This window comes from Plectropomus leopardus, chromosome 6, assembly GCF_026936395.1.
Source record: "Plectropomus leopardus strain MGB_pleo_1.0 chromosome 6, ASM2693639v1, whole genome shotgun sequence".
Classification (NCBI taxonomy): Eukaryota; Metazoa; Chordata; class Actinopteri; order Perciformes; family Serranidae; genus Plectropomus; species Plectropomus leopardus.
In genome coordinates, this window is record NC_142181.1 from 21,359,776 (window position 1) to 21,375,214 (window position 15,439).

Sequence of the window (15,439 nt, forward strand, 5' to 3'; positions counted from 1 at the left end):
TAAAAGTATTAATTTCATTAAGGAAATGTAGTAAAGAGAAAGTTGTATATAATATAAAAACTTAAATAAAATAAGCTACAAGTACTCACCAAAGTACTTAAGTACTGTAACAAAGCATTATTACTTCCGTACAACACTCTATTTTAGAAAGTAATAGCACCATGGAAGATGTATTTATTATTTTTATATATGCATATTATATTACAATATGTGTTGAACAAAAATGAATTAAAATAACTTAAAAAAAAAAGTGGCTAAACTGCATAATGTCTTCTCCATTCAACAATGTGGATCGCTCATAAAATGCATATTGGTGACCTCAATCTGTTTCCACTTGTCTGACAGCACGTGAAAGCAGCATGCACATTTACTCGTGCGCGTTTGCTCGGGCAATTATAGTGTTCGCGTTTTGTGTGTTTGACTTTTATCCCTTAAACTAAATCAATAAAAACAAACCTTATTTCATTATTTCCACTGGGCTGTTTTGGAAGTGGCATCGTTTACGTTCAATAAAGAAAAGCATTTGGAATTTTGGCACATCTGAGTTTCCGTAGATGCGGAAGCAGCGTTTCACAACCAGCAGCAGGACGCCGGCGTGACATTCACCAGGCTTTCAGAGTCGGGGGGTTGTATAAAAGGAGAAAGACCAGAGCCCTGTGCCCGACCAAGAAGTTGTCATAATGAGAGTACTAAACGCGGGTCTGTGTTTGGCTAAAACGCATCTCTTGGCGCCTGGAAGCGTCACTCTAAAGAAGGTAACATTATGTGATTTGAGGTTTCTCCTGATGAACGGTTTGAACTTCAAACCTCTCCATGCTGCTCTGCCATCAGCCTCCTGCGTTTCACAATCGGTAAACAGACATAAAAGGCTCTGAATATTGATCCTCTGTTTCAGGTGCTCATCAACAGCTGTCGCGCATGCTCCTCTGGGACCTTCCCCAACGAGAGGATCCGAAACATCGGGATATCTGCTCACATCGACTCGGGGAAGACCACCCTGACCGAGCGGGTCCTCTACTACACCGGCAGGATAGCAGAGATCCACGAGGTGAGCGCCGGGACGGACCGTGTTGCTGTCAGGTGAGGTTATCAGGTGTGCTCACGGGCTGTCTCCGTCCTGCGGTGTGTAGGTGAGGGGGAAGGACGGTGTTGGAGCGACTATGGACTCTATGGAGCTGGAGAGACAGAGAGGCATCACCATCCAGTCAGCTGCGACATACACCGTGTGGAAGAACCACAACATCAACATCATAGACACACCAGGTACTGGCAGATGATCCGGGACCATGGGGACAAAACATTTTGCGTAGGACCCTCTGTTTATGGTATCTTAATTTAGTGTTTACCCCTTGAAATCTGAGAAAAATTGGCTTGATTTCTTTAAAAATGTGGGAAGCATGCAATGAGCAACTTAAGAGGAATTTACCCAAAATTTGCAACCAAAAAGTACAAGAAAATGACCTGAAAATTGCACAAACAAACACTAAAAAGTAAAACAAACAAAGAAATTACCTGAAAAAAATGCTTAAAGATAATCATCATTTACAGTGATTTACAATTCCTATAATTGTAAGTATAGTTTGTTGGGACATTTTTTCCTAGATTTATTTTAACAGTGTTCCAAATCTACTAATGTTTTGTAATATGCAGAGTGTTTCTAGCCAAGTTGCTCATTGCCTCGTTCCTTATGTTTTTTGAAGAAAGCAAACCAATTTGCTCAGTGTTGAAGGTTTAAATACTTGTAAAGGTGTCTGGACACAGCACGAAATAGGTGATGTGGATCCAGGTTACAAAGGGTTAATTGAAATACAGAATATCATCTCTTTGAAACAACATACCTCCATCACTACAACCAACATCTGCATTATCGTTATGTACAAAACATCTGAAAATGACTCTAGATTGCATCGACTCATCACACTTCATTGATTCCCATCTATGCATTTCACTTTGTAAATACACATTTTTGGGAAGTTGTACACCATTATCAACTTTGTACTGCTGTTGAGTTTTCGTCATTTTGAGCAAAGATAAAAAACAATTAATCTTTGTTTTTTATCTTTCTCTTTAAATTATTATTTAATGGGGAGGTATCTTCATAAGTCACATTTGGCTTCTAATTTCTCCTGCACAATGTTTAAACTTTTTAATTTTCTTGTTCTGTCCTTTATATATACACATGTATGCACAAATAATTCAACCCAAACCAAAGGTAGTTTATATGCAGAGTTAATAATGCAGTGCTAAGGGGTAGCTTCAGTATTTTACAACTTTGACCCTATTTTCCCACAGTTTTGTCTGTGATTAGTGAAAACAACAATTTTTGACATTTGTCCACCTTTGAGAGAGACGGAGCTGCAGCTGGCAGATTGGAAACAAGCTGCGGTGTAATCAGTCAGGGCATTTGAGCATCGTCACGTTGCATTCAGTAAAATTATTTGTTTTTGCCACTGACAGGCTCAGATTGTTGTTGTTATTTAAAATGTGTGCCACCATTATGAAAAAGATCCTTTAAAGACAGATCTCTTGGTTAAAAAGTAAAGATCCTTTTTATTGAACCAGAAAAAGCACCAAAGTCGCTATCGGCAAACTCACCAGACACTGATTTTATCACCATAAAACAAACTTCATTTTAAAGCCAAACGAAACAATAGTAATCTCACAAAACCTGTATTGGTTTTTCTTTGATCAACAAGTGTGATCTGGTTAAAGTAAACCCATAATTCACTCAGTTTGATGTGAAAATATGCTGCTTCTATACACACAAAAATTACTGTTGATTTCAGTAGACTCTTGTGGCTTTGGCAATAGCAGTTTCCGGTCTGGTTAAACAGATATGATCTTCCTCTTATACAAAAAAGTCTACCATCTGTGTCGGGATCCTTTTCATAATGTTATCATAAACTTATCATAATATCATCTGAGCCTGTTAGTGGCAAAAAAAAGGACTTTTAATGGACATTAGTTGATTGTGCCCAAAAACATCAGAAAGTAGGATCCGGGTTGAAAAATACCAAAGTTACGCTTTTAAAAAGAAGCCACAAAATGGAGTGTTAATCTTAGTAAAAGGCAGATTTTTTGTATTTTCTTCACTGACTGTCCATGCACTATTAGTGGCCCCACATCTTCCAAGCTGTGGAGGGAAAGCTGTCGACATTTTTGTGCTGTAATAAGTGTGCAATTGCTGTAATATCGGGTAAAAGTATAAAAATGCGTAAGAATGTGAAGCGTCATGGTGGTGCTGACCACGTTATTGCAACATCCCCAGTTTGACTTGATCTTTATCTTCTCTGTGAACGTTTTCATTGTTTAACAATGGCAAAAGATATTACATGTGTATGTAAGATATTACATACACAGAAACACTGTTAAATGCTACAGAAAGTAAGAAGAACAAAATTACTCAACAGTAGTTTCAGGTTTAATAGATGAAAATATAACAAGTTACATCTGAAGTTGTAATCAAGATATTTGTGTTTGCAGAGACACAGATAGCTCATGTTATAGTAGTTTAAGATTCAGAGTGCAGGTAGCAGCCATGGCAGCGAGGGTCGGCCCTGCCAAAGTGTTTAAATGATGAATTTTTACCAACTCCAGGACTGTACACCACAAGTCAAACGTATGACATTTTTATGTTTAAAGTCTGTTATCTCTGAACGTCACTGTCCCTGTTGTGTCTCCAGGTCACGTAGACTTTACCATTGAGGTGGAGCGTGCACTCCGCGTTCTGGACGGAGCTGTGCTGGTCCTGTGTGCAGTGGGTGGAGTCCAGTGTCAAACCATGACCGTGAACAGACAGATGAAACGCTACAATGTCCCCTTCCTCACTTTCATCAACAAGCTGGATCGCATGGGAGCAAACCCCAGTCGAGCCCTGCAGCAGCTGAGGTGCATTTCACTCAAAGTGAACACATATGGTCATGTACATGTACCAAAGTGCTCCCAATCAGTCACACACATGACCGTCAGACACAAACGTCAAATATACTGTATCTCCCAGCCTTGTGTGCAGGATAGTGTAACTTGTGTCCAGTATATCTTTTTTGAATGTTTGTTAATTCATTAGTTTTAGTCGTGGATGCAAGAAAATTAGAAGGGAGACTTGATTCAGACTCATGCAGCTGTATTTTGTGCTCCATGTCTCTCCTTTAGGCTAACATCAAATCATTATTCCACAAATAACGTTGTAAGCAGCAGTGGTTTTCCCTCCCATTTCTTGTTCTCACCTCAGACTCTTTCTTTGCCTTCCTAAGAACAAAACTGAACCACAACGCAGCCTTTGTGAGCATCCCCATCGGCCTGGAGGGAAACATGCGCGGCATCATTGATCTTGTGGAGGAGCGCAGCATGTATTTTGAAGGACCTTTTGGGTAAGGGAATCCCCTTGTTGTTGCTTGACCATAAAGAGATCTGTTTCTGGGGCCCCCAATAGCTCATCTGGTAGAGCGAGCGCCCCATGTACAGAGGCTATGTCCTTGCTGCAGCGGTCGTGCAGCCTCCGCCCTTTGCTGCATGTCACCACCTCTCTCTCTCCCTTTAATGCTAGACCTGGTCCTATCCATCAAAGGCTAAAAGCCCAAAAAACAATCTTTAAAAAAAAAGAAAAGAGAGAGATCTGTTCCTGTTGTGGTGTAAATTGGTTATTTTACACTGTGGAAAACAACTAAGTAAATAAGGGATTCTTGAGCAGTGAGAATAGTTTGCTTTACCATAAATGGCACTTTAAGTTTGGTGGCAAAAGTCCTCAAGTTGATCTATATCCCTGTTTCACAACTTCTGAGATTCAAACGGTCTCTTCCTCTCTGCAGCCAAACTCTCCGCTATGACGAGATCCCGGCAGATTTCCGTGCTGAGGCTGCAGACCGCAGGCAGGAGCTGGTGGAGTGTGTGGCTAACGCTGATGAGACCTTGGGAGAGATGTTCTTGGAGGAAAAGATTCCAACTAATGACGACCTGAAGGTTTGTGGGAATCTGTGTGCCTGTGTTTTTTTTTTTTTTCTGTGAAAATATAAAGCCATATGTGTGGGTTCAATTCCAACCAGAGTAGTGAGCCTAAAAAAATCCCCTCCTATTGGATGTTGAGATGACATAATCTAGCCGTGCTTGAAGTTAATGCATCCTGCTCCTTCAGGAGAGAGAACGATATCACATGTTTTAAGAGAATGACGAATGGCTCATCAGCTGTTCCCAACGGAACGACACTGGTGTGTCAGGGCCTTAACATGTGCATCTTCACAGCTTTCTCCATAATACACCTTTAGGCAAACGTATATGCACGGTGGTAAGAACAAAACTAGCCAGTGTGCACTTATGAATCTGACAGAAATTTAACACCCATACTTATTTTGTGAACAAAGTTAGAATATTTCTACGCATATACTAGTGAATAAGGGCCATTCTCTTTTCATGTAAAGGTCCAGTATATAGGATTTATGGGCATCTCCTGGCAGAAATGGGATATAACATCCATAACTATGTCCTAATCAGTTTATTATCACCTGATAATAAGAATTGTTGTGTTTTTGTTTGGGGCACCTGGTGGTTTAGTGGATAGAGCAGGCGCCCCATGTATCGAGGCTGTGTCCTCGCCGCAGCAGCCGCGGGTTCGACTCCGGCCTCGGCCTTTTGCTGCATGTCATTCCCTCTCTCTCTTCCCATTTCACACTTGTGCTGTCCTGTCAATGAAAGGCAAAATCGCCCAAAAAATATCTTAGAAAAAAAAAAAGAATGAGCTGTTTATATCGACATATGGAACAAGTTCTCAGCTACAGAGTCCACCATGTTGTTTTAAAGTACAGGACAGACAAAAAAAAAACAAAAAAACACTAGCTCTTGATAGGTCCATTTACATTTTCGTGTTGGCCACCGTAGCTCTCCTCAGCAGAAGTTTCAGTTCTGCAACCTAAATCCTACACACTGGACCTTTAATGTCATCAAACCAGTCCCTCAAAAACCATTAAAATTCATCATCATTTACATCCAAATTAGGACATAAACACTGTGTATGAATGAAGAATAAACATAATTTTGTTGGCTACATGGTCAATCTGTTGTCACTCGACTCTTCCAGGCTGCGATCCGCAGAGCCACAGTGCAGCGTCTCTTCACTCCAGTGTTGGTGGGCACAGCGTTGAAGAATAAGGGAGTCCAGCCTCTACTGGACGCTGTCCTGGATTACCTACCGAACCCCACTGAAGTCAAAAACTATGCTATCCTTAATGATGAGTGAGTACAGACCAGGGTCAATCTCTAATATCTTTGATGAGAAAGTTTTTGCACTTATTTCAGCGGGTTTGTCATTGTGTTAGTGATGCCAATGAAACATCGAAGATCGAAATGGACCCGACAAGAGATGCTGCAAACCCCTTCGTTGGTCTGGCTTTCAAACTAGAGGTACAATACTATTCTTTCTCTTTAATTATGCAATTCTGCTCAACAGGAAGGTCTTAATCTTTCATGCTTTGTTGTTTCCTGTGGTGTCTCTTATTATCAGGCGGGGAGGTTTGGACAGCTGACTTATGTGCGGGTGTACCAGGGCTGTCTGAAGAAGGGAGAGTACATCTATAACACACGCACAAGCAAGAAAGTCAGAGTTCAGAGGCTGGTGCGCCTCCACGCTGACCAGATGGAGGTAAAAACAAACCAGTGTGCATCAGAGGTCACAGTTTTCCATCTGTGGTTTGCACTTTAAGTAGAAGAGTAGCGTAACTGGTCAAAATGGTTAGGTTCCTCTTTTTGCACCAGTCAAGTGTTAAGATAACAAACCACATCCCCTCTGAGTTTCCATCCTTCTTGTATCAAAATAAGACATGAAGCTGTTTGATATTCAGTCCCATAATTATTAAAACATGGCTTTTGAATCAATCCAGTCCTGAAACATTAACATTTTGTCCCCTTGTATCATTCCCTTGTGTCTTTTCTGTCTTTGTTGTTTTCAGGATGTGGAGGAGGTTTACGCAGGAGATATTTGTGCACTGTTTGGGATTGACTGTGCCAGCGGAGACACCTTCACATCCAGGACCAGCGCTAACCTGTCCATGGTGAGTGACATTGTCTTTTCCTAGTTTATGCCAAGATATGAGAAGATTCTTGTGTTCATTTGTCATCATTTTGTCACACAGGAGTCTATTCACATCCCAGAACCTGTCATTTCCATGTCCATCAAGCCAGCCAATAAGGTAAAAATGAACACTTAAATTTACTCATACATATTATAAAAATCAGTTCATCTATTAACTTTTCTTTCTTCTTGTTATCCTGTGTCAAACCAGACCGACACGGACAAATTCTCCAAAGGTATCAACCGTTTCACCAGGGAGGATCCGACGTTCAGGGTACATTTTGACACTGAGAGTAAAGAAACCATAATCTCGGGCATGGGCGAGCTGCATCTTGAAATCTACTCCCAGGTACCCAGTTAGAAGATGTTCTGCAATTTTAAATTTGTATTATTTATGTGAAATTGTCGGCTAGTGTTTGTAAACCTTATGGCCTATGAAAGTAAAAGCCATCTCCAGATTCACTCTGCTTGGTGTATGGCTGGCTATATTTGTGTTTCTTTGACGCTATATCAGGGATTTTCATAGCTTCCTCTGGGATGAGTGCTGCGAATATGACACAGATTTTACAATTCCTTTCATTATTCATCTTTTTGGAGAAGAAGAAAAATATTGTTGATGCTGCCCCTGAGGTTCAGTGCTTTTGGACTGAGCTCTAGCCCAAATCCCTAAACCTCAGAAGATCAGATGGACCTTTAAAGGAATATTCCACCCACCATATGACCATTTGTAAATCAGTTAGTTGTGTCATGTTTCCTTGGATTTGTGAGGAAAACTTTTTTTATATGTCTTTACTGAGACAGTAAGCATATTGATTTGTTGATTGATGGGGACCATTTTTATTTACAGGGAAACTATATCCCTGTACGTCGCTTTGGATAAAAGCGTCTGCTAAATGAAATTGTAGAATTGTAAAATATGTTTACAAACTCTCACAACTCATTCTGTACAATCAAAGTCTCATTTATCCAGTCGATGCTCATTACTTCCAACACATACATTTTCACTAAAAAATACTGCACTGTTGGGAGTCTGGCTCTGACGAGATCAGGTAAAGTTTTACTTTCAGTTCAGCTTTAACAAAGTTTTTAAGCAAAAATGCACGTGTTAGAAGCACTGAGCACTGAATAAATGACACTTGGATGATACTGAACGAGTTGTGAGAGAGTTTGTAAATGGATGTTTTGATGTAGTTTTGCTGTTAAATTTGGTCCCCAATCAATAATACTATATGTTGGCTGATGTTCGTGAAGGCAGGCAAGAAAAAAACAAAGTTTCCTTCATGAGTTAAAGGTATCATGACATGACTGCTGTACAAATGGTCATTTTGTGGGTGAAGTGTTCCTTTAAATGGATTTCTCAACTGCAAAAAAAGTTTTTAAGTAATGTATGACGAAAGTGTGACCTCAAACTGGATATATGACCCGTGTGTCTGTGTTTTCTTGTTTTGTTGTTTCAGAGGATGGAGAGGGAATATAACTGTCCCTGTGTGATGGGAAAACCCAAAGTGGCTTTCAGAGAAACGATCACCAGTCCAGTACAGTAAGTGCTGATCTCCTGACACACAAACACTCACACAAACACACACACACAAACTGAATATTGTAAACTGAGGCAACAGTCTGTATAAACAATTTATTTTGGCTAAATTACAACAGCAGCCAAAGGTACTATACAAACATAGCACGATGTGAGGATGTCATCATTACATGGTGGCTTTTTACTTGCAGCATTTAGGCTTCAATATTTGAATACAAGATGTGAGCATCAAGACGTTTTTTTTGGTTGTTAAAACAGTGTGATGGATATCGGCAGTTCAGTGTGTGTGTGCAGCAGCTGCTCCATCTGCAGCACTTTCACTCCCTCTGGAGGAGACCAGGTGAACAGCAGCTTCCAGTGAATGATTTCCTGGAAAAAAAGGCGCAGACTGTCAGATTCATTCAGTTAAGCTCGATAGAGTGGTGAAGGAATGAGTCCTAAAACTCAGTCCGTTAGCCTTTTATTAATAATTTGTTACCTGGGACACCATCTCATGCAGCAGTATGTGACAGTCAAACTTCAGCTGGTCGTTCTCAGTCTCCTGTAGCAGACGAAGTGAAAATTATATTTAGCCAAACATTAGAAAGCGAGTCCAATACAAATGTTGCAACCACAGTTAGGGTGCAGCTTCCTTATTTGGTCGCCCGTTTATGCAAAAACTTAAAAAGCTCATGCCTGTATTAAACAGATTCTGCAGACTCTTCTTCAATTTTCATTTGGATGTACTTATCAATCAAGAGTTAATGAGCAGATTCAATGACAGACAAACCTACCAGCTGTGTGATGTTTGCCACCTGAGCCATGTTGTACAGAGTGTTTTCATTGGATTCCTTCAGCATCACGAAGCTGGACACCACGGCGCCGAGGTGCCAGAAAGGCTCCATGCCAGGCTCGATGTGACCGTAGCTGTCTGTTGGTCAGAGTGTCAGTGTGTTATGAAGGATTACTTAAAGGTCCCATATTATTAAAAAAGTCAGATTTCCATCTCGTTTGTAATATAAAGCAAGTTAAGGTGCTGGATGGATACTGTCAGAGTATCAAAACGCTCAATCCCCAGAGAAACGCATAGTTTAGTTTGTTTTCAGGAACTGGGCCTTTAAAAAAGCTGTCAGGACTTTCGTAAATGTACAATGATAATACGAGAAGAATAATGTGGTTCTCATGTAAACATGTTACAGTAGAAACTCCAGATGCAAGTATCAACTTAAAAAACAAGCATAATATGGGACCTTTAATTATGCCACATGTACTGCAGGCTATACTTGTCAGTATACAAGCGATCACACCAGAAGAGTTCATAATGTCAACCTTGTGTGTTGTGCCAGTAGTCATTAGAGAAACAGAGTTCCCTCAAAAACCACAAAAAGTGATGAAAACCCAAAATGCTGCAATTTAAACGGCCAATATTTTGCAATATGTGACTTTGTGTTAATTAACAGCAGTAGCACACAGAGGCTGTTTTCTTGTACGTACCAGGTAGATGTGCCAACAGCAGGCTTTGGTTCATCTTGTATTGTTGGTACAAGGCCCCCTCTTCTGCTTTAGTGTTGATTTTAAGGAGATCAACACACTTGGCCTGGACTTCAGGTGAGCCCTGTTGTTCACCCCTTGGAAAGAAAACCTCTGCAGAGCATTTCTCTGTAGTCTGGATAAGCGTTTAAAAAAAGGAAGGGACAGGGGATTAAAAACAAGCAAATAAAGGAAAAGCAAGTTTGATTAAACAGGAGTGGAGCAGAGGAAAGGCGTAGTCCTGGTGTTAACATGATAGCCAGTGAGTCACGGTTGCATCACACTGCCTTCTTTTATCCTCTGTTTAGTTAAACTTTGTCAAACTTGTTGTTTCTAAAGCCAAAAATGGTTTACTTGTGCCTGAGATTTGGTTGAAATATATTTCTTTAAGCACAATGTGAATGCAAAGCTGTCAAAGTTTCTTTACAGACAAATTTACACAAGCACTGAAGTAAATCTCACCGTAGCGTGGTCAAAGGTTTTCACTGATCGGAAAAAAGTTTGTCCTCAGAAATATAGTTTATAGACAATTTTCAAGGTGCTTTTTAAGATCGGGGCAGGGACAACTGACTCATTTGAAGTTCATTTATGTTGATTAAGGGATGCTGGGCTAGCATCTTGGCTGTGTCACGCCAAACAGCATCAGAGAAGCAACGATTTGTACTACTAAACTGCTTTATTCAGTGTTTTTAGCCGTTTTAATCACCAGGTCTGTTGTTTTGGAGAGAAAGAGACCTCTGTCGATAATTCGGCTCCTGAACAATGAACACTGAAGGAGTCCGAACCAGGAGTTCACACTTTGCACATAGGAGAAGTTATCGCTGGTTGCAATCTGCAAACCTCACCTCTGAATGGCACTGAATCCTACACACTGTACCTTTAATGTAACAACTTTACACTGAAGGACTCGTGGCTGTATGTGTGTGAGATAAATGTAGGAAAAAATAATATCTTACATTGCTGATTATTTCCTGCACTGAGATTTCCAGATGATACTTTCTTCCGGTGTCTGCCACATCCTGAAAGACAAGTCGAAAACAACCACATTTTATAGAAATTATTACATCACTGTGAACTAAACCTTAACAGTTAAACTGACCTCTGCGTTTCCGCTGTGGACATCATGCAGCTCGAACAGCCTGTATGGAGAACCGTAGCGGGTGTTGAGGTAGTGTTGGACCACTTTGGCTGCCCGGCGAGCTGGGTAGTGACTCGGGTTCAGCTCTCCAGTCGCCATCACAGCCTCTTCAGCCTCCTCTTCAACTAATACTTCTTGCTGTGAGAAAAAAGGGAAGAGTCAGACAGTGAGAGAGGGAATGATGAAAAGACAGAATTTAAACAGAAGCTGCTGTAAAGAACAGGGATGGGCTTCGAACCCCTGAAGGACTTTGACCCTCAGGTGTCAGCAGGGTGGAGCATTTTTCTCTGCATAAGAAAAGCTTTAGACACAGAGAACATCCATTGAGCAGAGTGGAAAGCAAACAAAAGTTTAAAAAAAAACAGCACAGGGTGAAGAGGTGTGCAGCTGAACAAAAAAAATAATTAGTCTGGTCTTGCCTGCTGCTTTAAGTTCCCTGTCTGTTACTTTGGCAGGTGAAAAGTTAAATCCGTCCACTGCTCCTCACTCAAAGTGGAAAGACTACTTCCCACTTCCTGTGACAACAGCGCCCTTTGAGGACTGCCCCCTTTTTTTTTTTTTTAAAGAGACAGAGCTCTTTTCTTTTTCGTCATAGCAGGAAAATAACAGGCAGTGAGAGCAGATGTGGGTCAGCCAGACCCAGCGTCTCAACTGCAGTTCAAATTATAAAGGAAGTTTCAAAGTTTAGTGATAGATGAGTGAGAGAGTTAATATATTTTAGTGGGACTCATCAATGTGTCTTTCTAAGGCAACATTGATGAGGTCTGATATCTTTTACCAATACTGGCCAATACCAGTAACTGTAGTCTTTGTGTTGCTTTCTATGTATTTAGTTTTGGCTGATCGGTGTATATTAGTGTTTTCTAAGGGGCATTTATTTTTGGTGATTTTATTGGTACTGAAATTAGATCAGTGGGGTTTTGTGCAGAATATAAAATTGTTCATTTAATCACTTTGGTGCCACAAGCAACACAGAGTGGCATTCAGTACCAACAGAATTTAAACACTCTGGACTCTGGCTGACACATGATTTCAGTTTGTCATGCTTCATCAAAAATGTGGATATCTTGTCCCGTTTCTCTGCAGGTTTGACTTCACTCATAAGAAGCAGAGTGGCGGCTCTGGGCAGTACGGTAAAGTGATCGGAGTCCTTGAGCCTCTTGAGCCAGAACAGACCACCAAGCTGGAGTTTGAAGACCAGACCGTTGGAACCAACATCCCGAAGCAGTTTATACCAGCTGTTGAAAAGGTTTGTTTTCTTAACTTTCAGACTAGTGTTTAGGGTTTGGTGGGATATTTTGGCAGAAATGGACTATAAAAAGTTTATATTCTATTGTGTATAATCACCTGAAAATAGGAATTGTGTTTTTGTTTCCTGAGAATAAGGCGTTTTTGCGTTGGCCACTGTAGTAAGAAGTTGCTTTGCAATGTTGTAACATGAAATTGCTTTAACCAGTGTTACTAGTGGTTTTATTGTTACCTCTGCAGATGATTTGGCTCCCAGTAAAAACCTCCTGAACAACGAACACTAAAGGAATTTTTAGCTGGTCACATTCTGCAGTTCACCAGCAGACGCCACCAAATGGCAATAAATCGTTCACGCTTCACCTTTAATGTCGTCACAGTCAAAGTACAGCTACATGGATGTGACATATCAAAACATAAGCGGCTTGAATCATGGATGTATTATAGTAAAATCGGCTTGAAAACTAAGTGAAAGCCATTTGTCAATCATGCTTGATTCTTCCCATCATGCCGCAGGGATTCAGGGACGCCTGTGAGAAGGGGCCACTGAGCGGGCACAGGATCTCAGGAGTCAGGTTCCTCCTTGAAGACGGGGGGCATCACATGGTGGACTCCAATGAGATCTCCTTCATTCGAGCAGGAGAGGGCGCTCTAAAGCAAGGTGATTAAGATCACATCTCCCGTTTCATTTTTTTTCAGTCCGTTTTGACTTTTATCTGCGTACATTAATGCTGGTTTCTATTCGCCGTCTTCAGCTATGGAAAAGGCCAACACGATCATCCTGGAGCCAATCATGTCTGTTGAAATCGTAGCACCTCAGGAGTTTCAGGGAGTAGTCATCGCAGGTGTAAACCGTCGGCATGGTGTCATCACAGGACAGGACGGAGCTGAAGGATACTTCACTCTCTACGCTGATGTGAGCCAGTTTGTCCATCCTCCACATACAGCGTGTATCTGTTGTCTCGTCCTTCATCACCATTTGACTAATTTCAGTCTGTTTCCTCTAACAGATTCCACTTAACGACATGTTCGGCTACTCTACAGAACTTCGCTCCTGCACTGAAGTAAGTTCAATCTCACAACACCCTAAATGTGTAGTATAACTGTAGCCCGTTGTAGTTCATATAGGTCAAATGCTATCCTCTGGGTTTATATATCAGTTTTTATGCGCTGAAGAAAGCTGGAGCTGGAGCCATAATGGTTTTGAGCTTAAATGTTCGATTCAAGCTTCTGTTGAGCACTACAACTAAAAAACATAGATGAAACTTTTTTAAGAATTTTATTAGTGTAGATAAATTGGCCTGTTTGTTAGATAAAAAACATTTAATTTACAGTACACAACATTAATAATAGGCTAACTACTAAATCCGTGTGCATCATCCCTTCACAGTTTAGCATTTTTGTTATATTTTATCGGTCACTTTAATTGTAGTTGTGTGTTTCGTGCAGACTTTTGTGTTGCTTTTGTTGTGATAGTGTTAATTGTTTTCACTAGTAATTGGTCACTTTAAAGATGTGGTTGTTGTGTGTATACCATGTTGTGTTTTTTTACTGCCTGGTGTGCTCCTACTGCCCTTTGTTGCGTTATTTTTTTTGTGTTTTGTGTTGTATTTGTATGTACTGCGTCAGCCTGTTCAGTGTAGGACTACAGATGGAAATAAGCATCTCGCTAAATCTGATGTAACCATGTTTTTTATTTCATGTAAATGATCAGTGTCGTTGCATGCTGTCCTTTTGATAAATTAAATAAACTAAACTAAACTAAAATAGTATTATTATGATTCAAACTCTATTTACATTCTTGTGAGCCAAAATGGTTAGTTTTGCAACTGTGAGCAGGAGAATCTTACACACCGTCAACCTCAGAAACCAGCAGCGAAAGTGCCGAGGGTGAAGCAAACGCACCGAGTCATGTTACAACATCTGCTGACTTGCAACCGCAAAAAAGAGAAGGCCCAAAAGTATTCAGAGAATTATCTCAAGTGCAGCTCAGTTTTATACAATATATGCAGTAGGGGTCCATCCTCTCTTTCAGCTTATTGGCCTATAAAAGGCTGAAGACCTCTGCATTAAGATTTGAAAAACTAACATCCTCTCTCATTGTTTATTCAGGGAAAAGGGGAGTACACGATGGACTACAGCAGATATCAGCCCTGCCTGCCAGCTTCACAAGAAGAACTTATCCACAAATATTTGGAGGCTACAGGACAGCTGCCTGTAAAGAAAAACAAGTGGAAGAGCTGAAAACTGACAAAACTACCCAGATGTGTACCACTGGACTCTAACATGACCACCGTCCCTCATCCTTGCAAACATTTTCTGCCCCTCATCAACTGTGACTCGACAATAAGGCTTCAATTTGTGGAGCCAAGAAAAAAACTGTCATTTTGTAGTTTAAGCTGTTTTTTTTCCTCCTTAATATATGACCCCTGTGGAAAACATATTTATTATCTTGATGTTAGCACCATTTGACCTTGTCAGTAAGGAGAGCTCCATGTTTTGATTTGAGCTTGTAATGGCTTTTGTACTATGTACAGAACAGGGCTGATGTAAAAATGAGTGCAGCAAAGATACAATATATATCTGTCTTTTAAACTTAAATTCTGTGCAGATCGTTAATGTCTCAACAGCGTCTTAAAAGGCATTTTTTCAATTTTCCTGTACGGCAGCACTCTGTGTGGCAATTTATAGATTTTCACATGAGCAATACCAGAAAAAGGAAACAAGATTTAAACACCAGAGTTACTGGAACCAGTTCCTCCTTACCTGTCCAAAGATCTTCTTATCCTCTAATGTTTCTGGTACGCTGTTTGGATGAGCCGTCATATCCGCTGAGTCAGCTTTGGGCCTGACCGTCACACGGGGGCTCCCAGTCACCCCAGTTAGCACAGCCAGAAAGACGACGATCCTCAGACTCATTATAGCAAAGTTGTGAAACACAGATGTTGGA

At 40.6% G+C, this 15,439-nt stretch overlaps 2 protein-coding genes across 2 annotated transcripts; one reads left to right on the plus strand and one right to left on the minus strand.

Moving 5' to 3' along the window:
• Positions 1-432: 432 nt before the first annotated feature.
• gfm1 (G elongation factor, mitochondrial 1) lies at positions 433-15,090 on the plus strand. Its single transcript, XM_042486230.2, has 18 exons — positions 433-755; positions 896-1,048; positions 1,131-1,263; positions 3,684-3,888; positions 4,254-4,370; positions 4,809-4,959; positions 6,071-6,225; positions 6,309-6,393; positions 6,494-6,631; positions 6,939-7,040; positions 7,122-7,178; positions 7,272-7,409; positions 8,518-8,600; positions 12,331-12,493; positions 13,006-13,150; positions 13,245-13,405; positions 13,500-13,553; positions 14,602-15,090. Exons 1-18 carry the CDS (start codon positions 681-683, stop codon positions 14,731-14,733), a joined length of 2,247 nt encoding a protein of 748 aa, XP_042342164.1. The 5' UTR covers positions 433-680; the 3' UTR covers positions 14,734-15,090.
• Positions 8,679-15,408, minus strand: lxn (latexin). Its single transcript, XM_042486231.2, has 7 exons — positions 15,256-15,408; positions 11,206-11,382; positions 11,063-11,125; positions 10,071-10,242; positions 9,371-9,507; positions 9,076-9,138; positions 8,679-8,966 (listed from the first exon to the last, which is right to left on the minus strand). Exons 1-7 carry the CDS (start codon positions 15,406-15,408, stop codon positions 8,847-8,849), a joined length of 885 nt encoding a protein of 294 aa, XP_042342165.2. The 3' UTR covers positions 8,679-8,846.
• Between the last annotated feature and the right edge of the window lie 31 nt (positions 15,409-15,439).

Excerpts from the sequence above, each read along its gene's own strand:
- lxn (XM_042486231.2), bottom strand. The coding sequence starts at position 15,408 with ATGAGTCTGAGGATCGTCGTCTTTCTGGCTGTGCTAACTGGGGTGACT. Across the intron at positions 9,508-10,070 it reads GCTGTTGGCACATCTACCTG|ACAGCTACGGTCACATCGAG; the intron begins GTACGTACAAGA and ends TCTGACCAACAG. Across the intron at positions 9,139-9,370 it reads TGGCAAACATCACACAGCTG|GAGACTGAGAACGACCAGCT; the intron begins GTAGGTTTGTCT and ends CGTCTGCTACAG.
- gfm1 (XM_042486230.2), top strand. The coding sequence starts at position 681 with ATGAGAGTACTAAACGCGGGTCTGTGTTTGGCTAAAACGCATCTCTTG. Across the intron at positions 6,632-6,938 it reads TCCACGCTGACCAGATGGAG|GATGTGGAGGAGGTTTACGC; the intron begins GTAAAAACAAAC and ends TGTTGTTTTCAG. Across the intron at positions 7,410-8,517 it reads ATCTTGAAATCTACTCCCAG|AGGATGGAGAGGGAATATAA; the intron begins GTACCCAGTTAG and ends TTGTTGTTTCAG.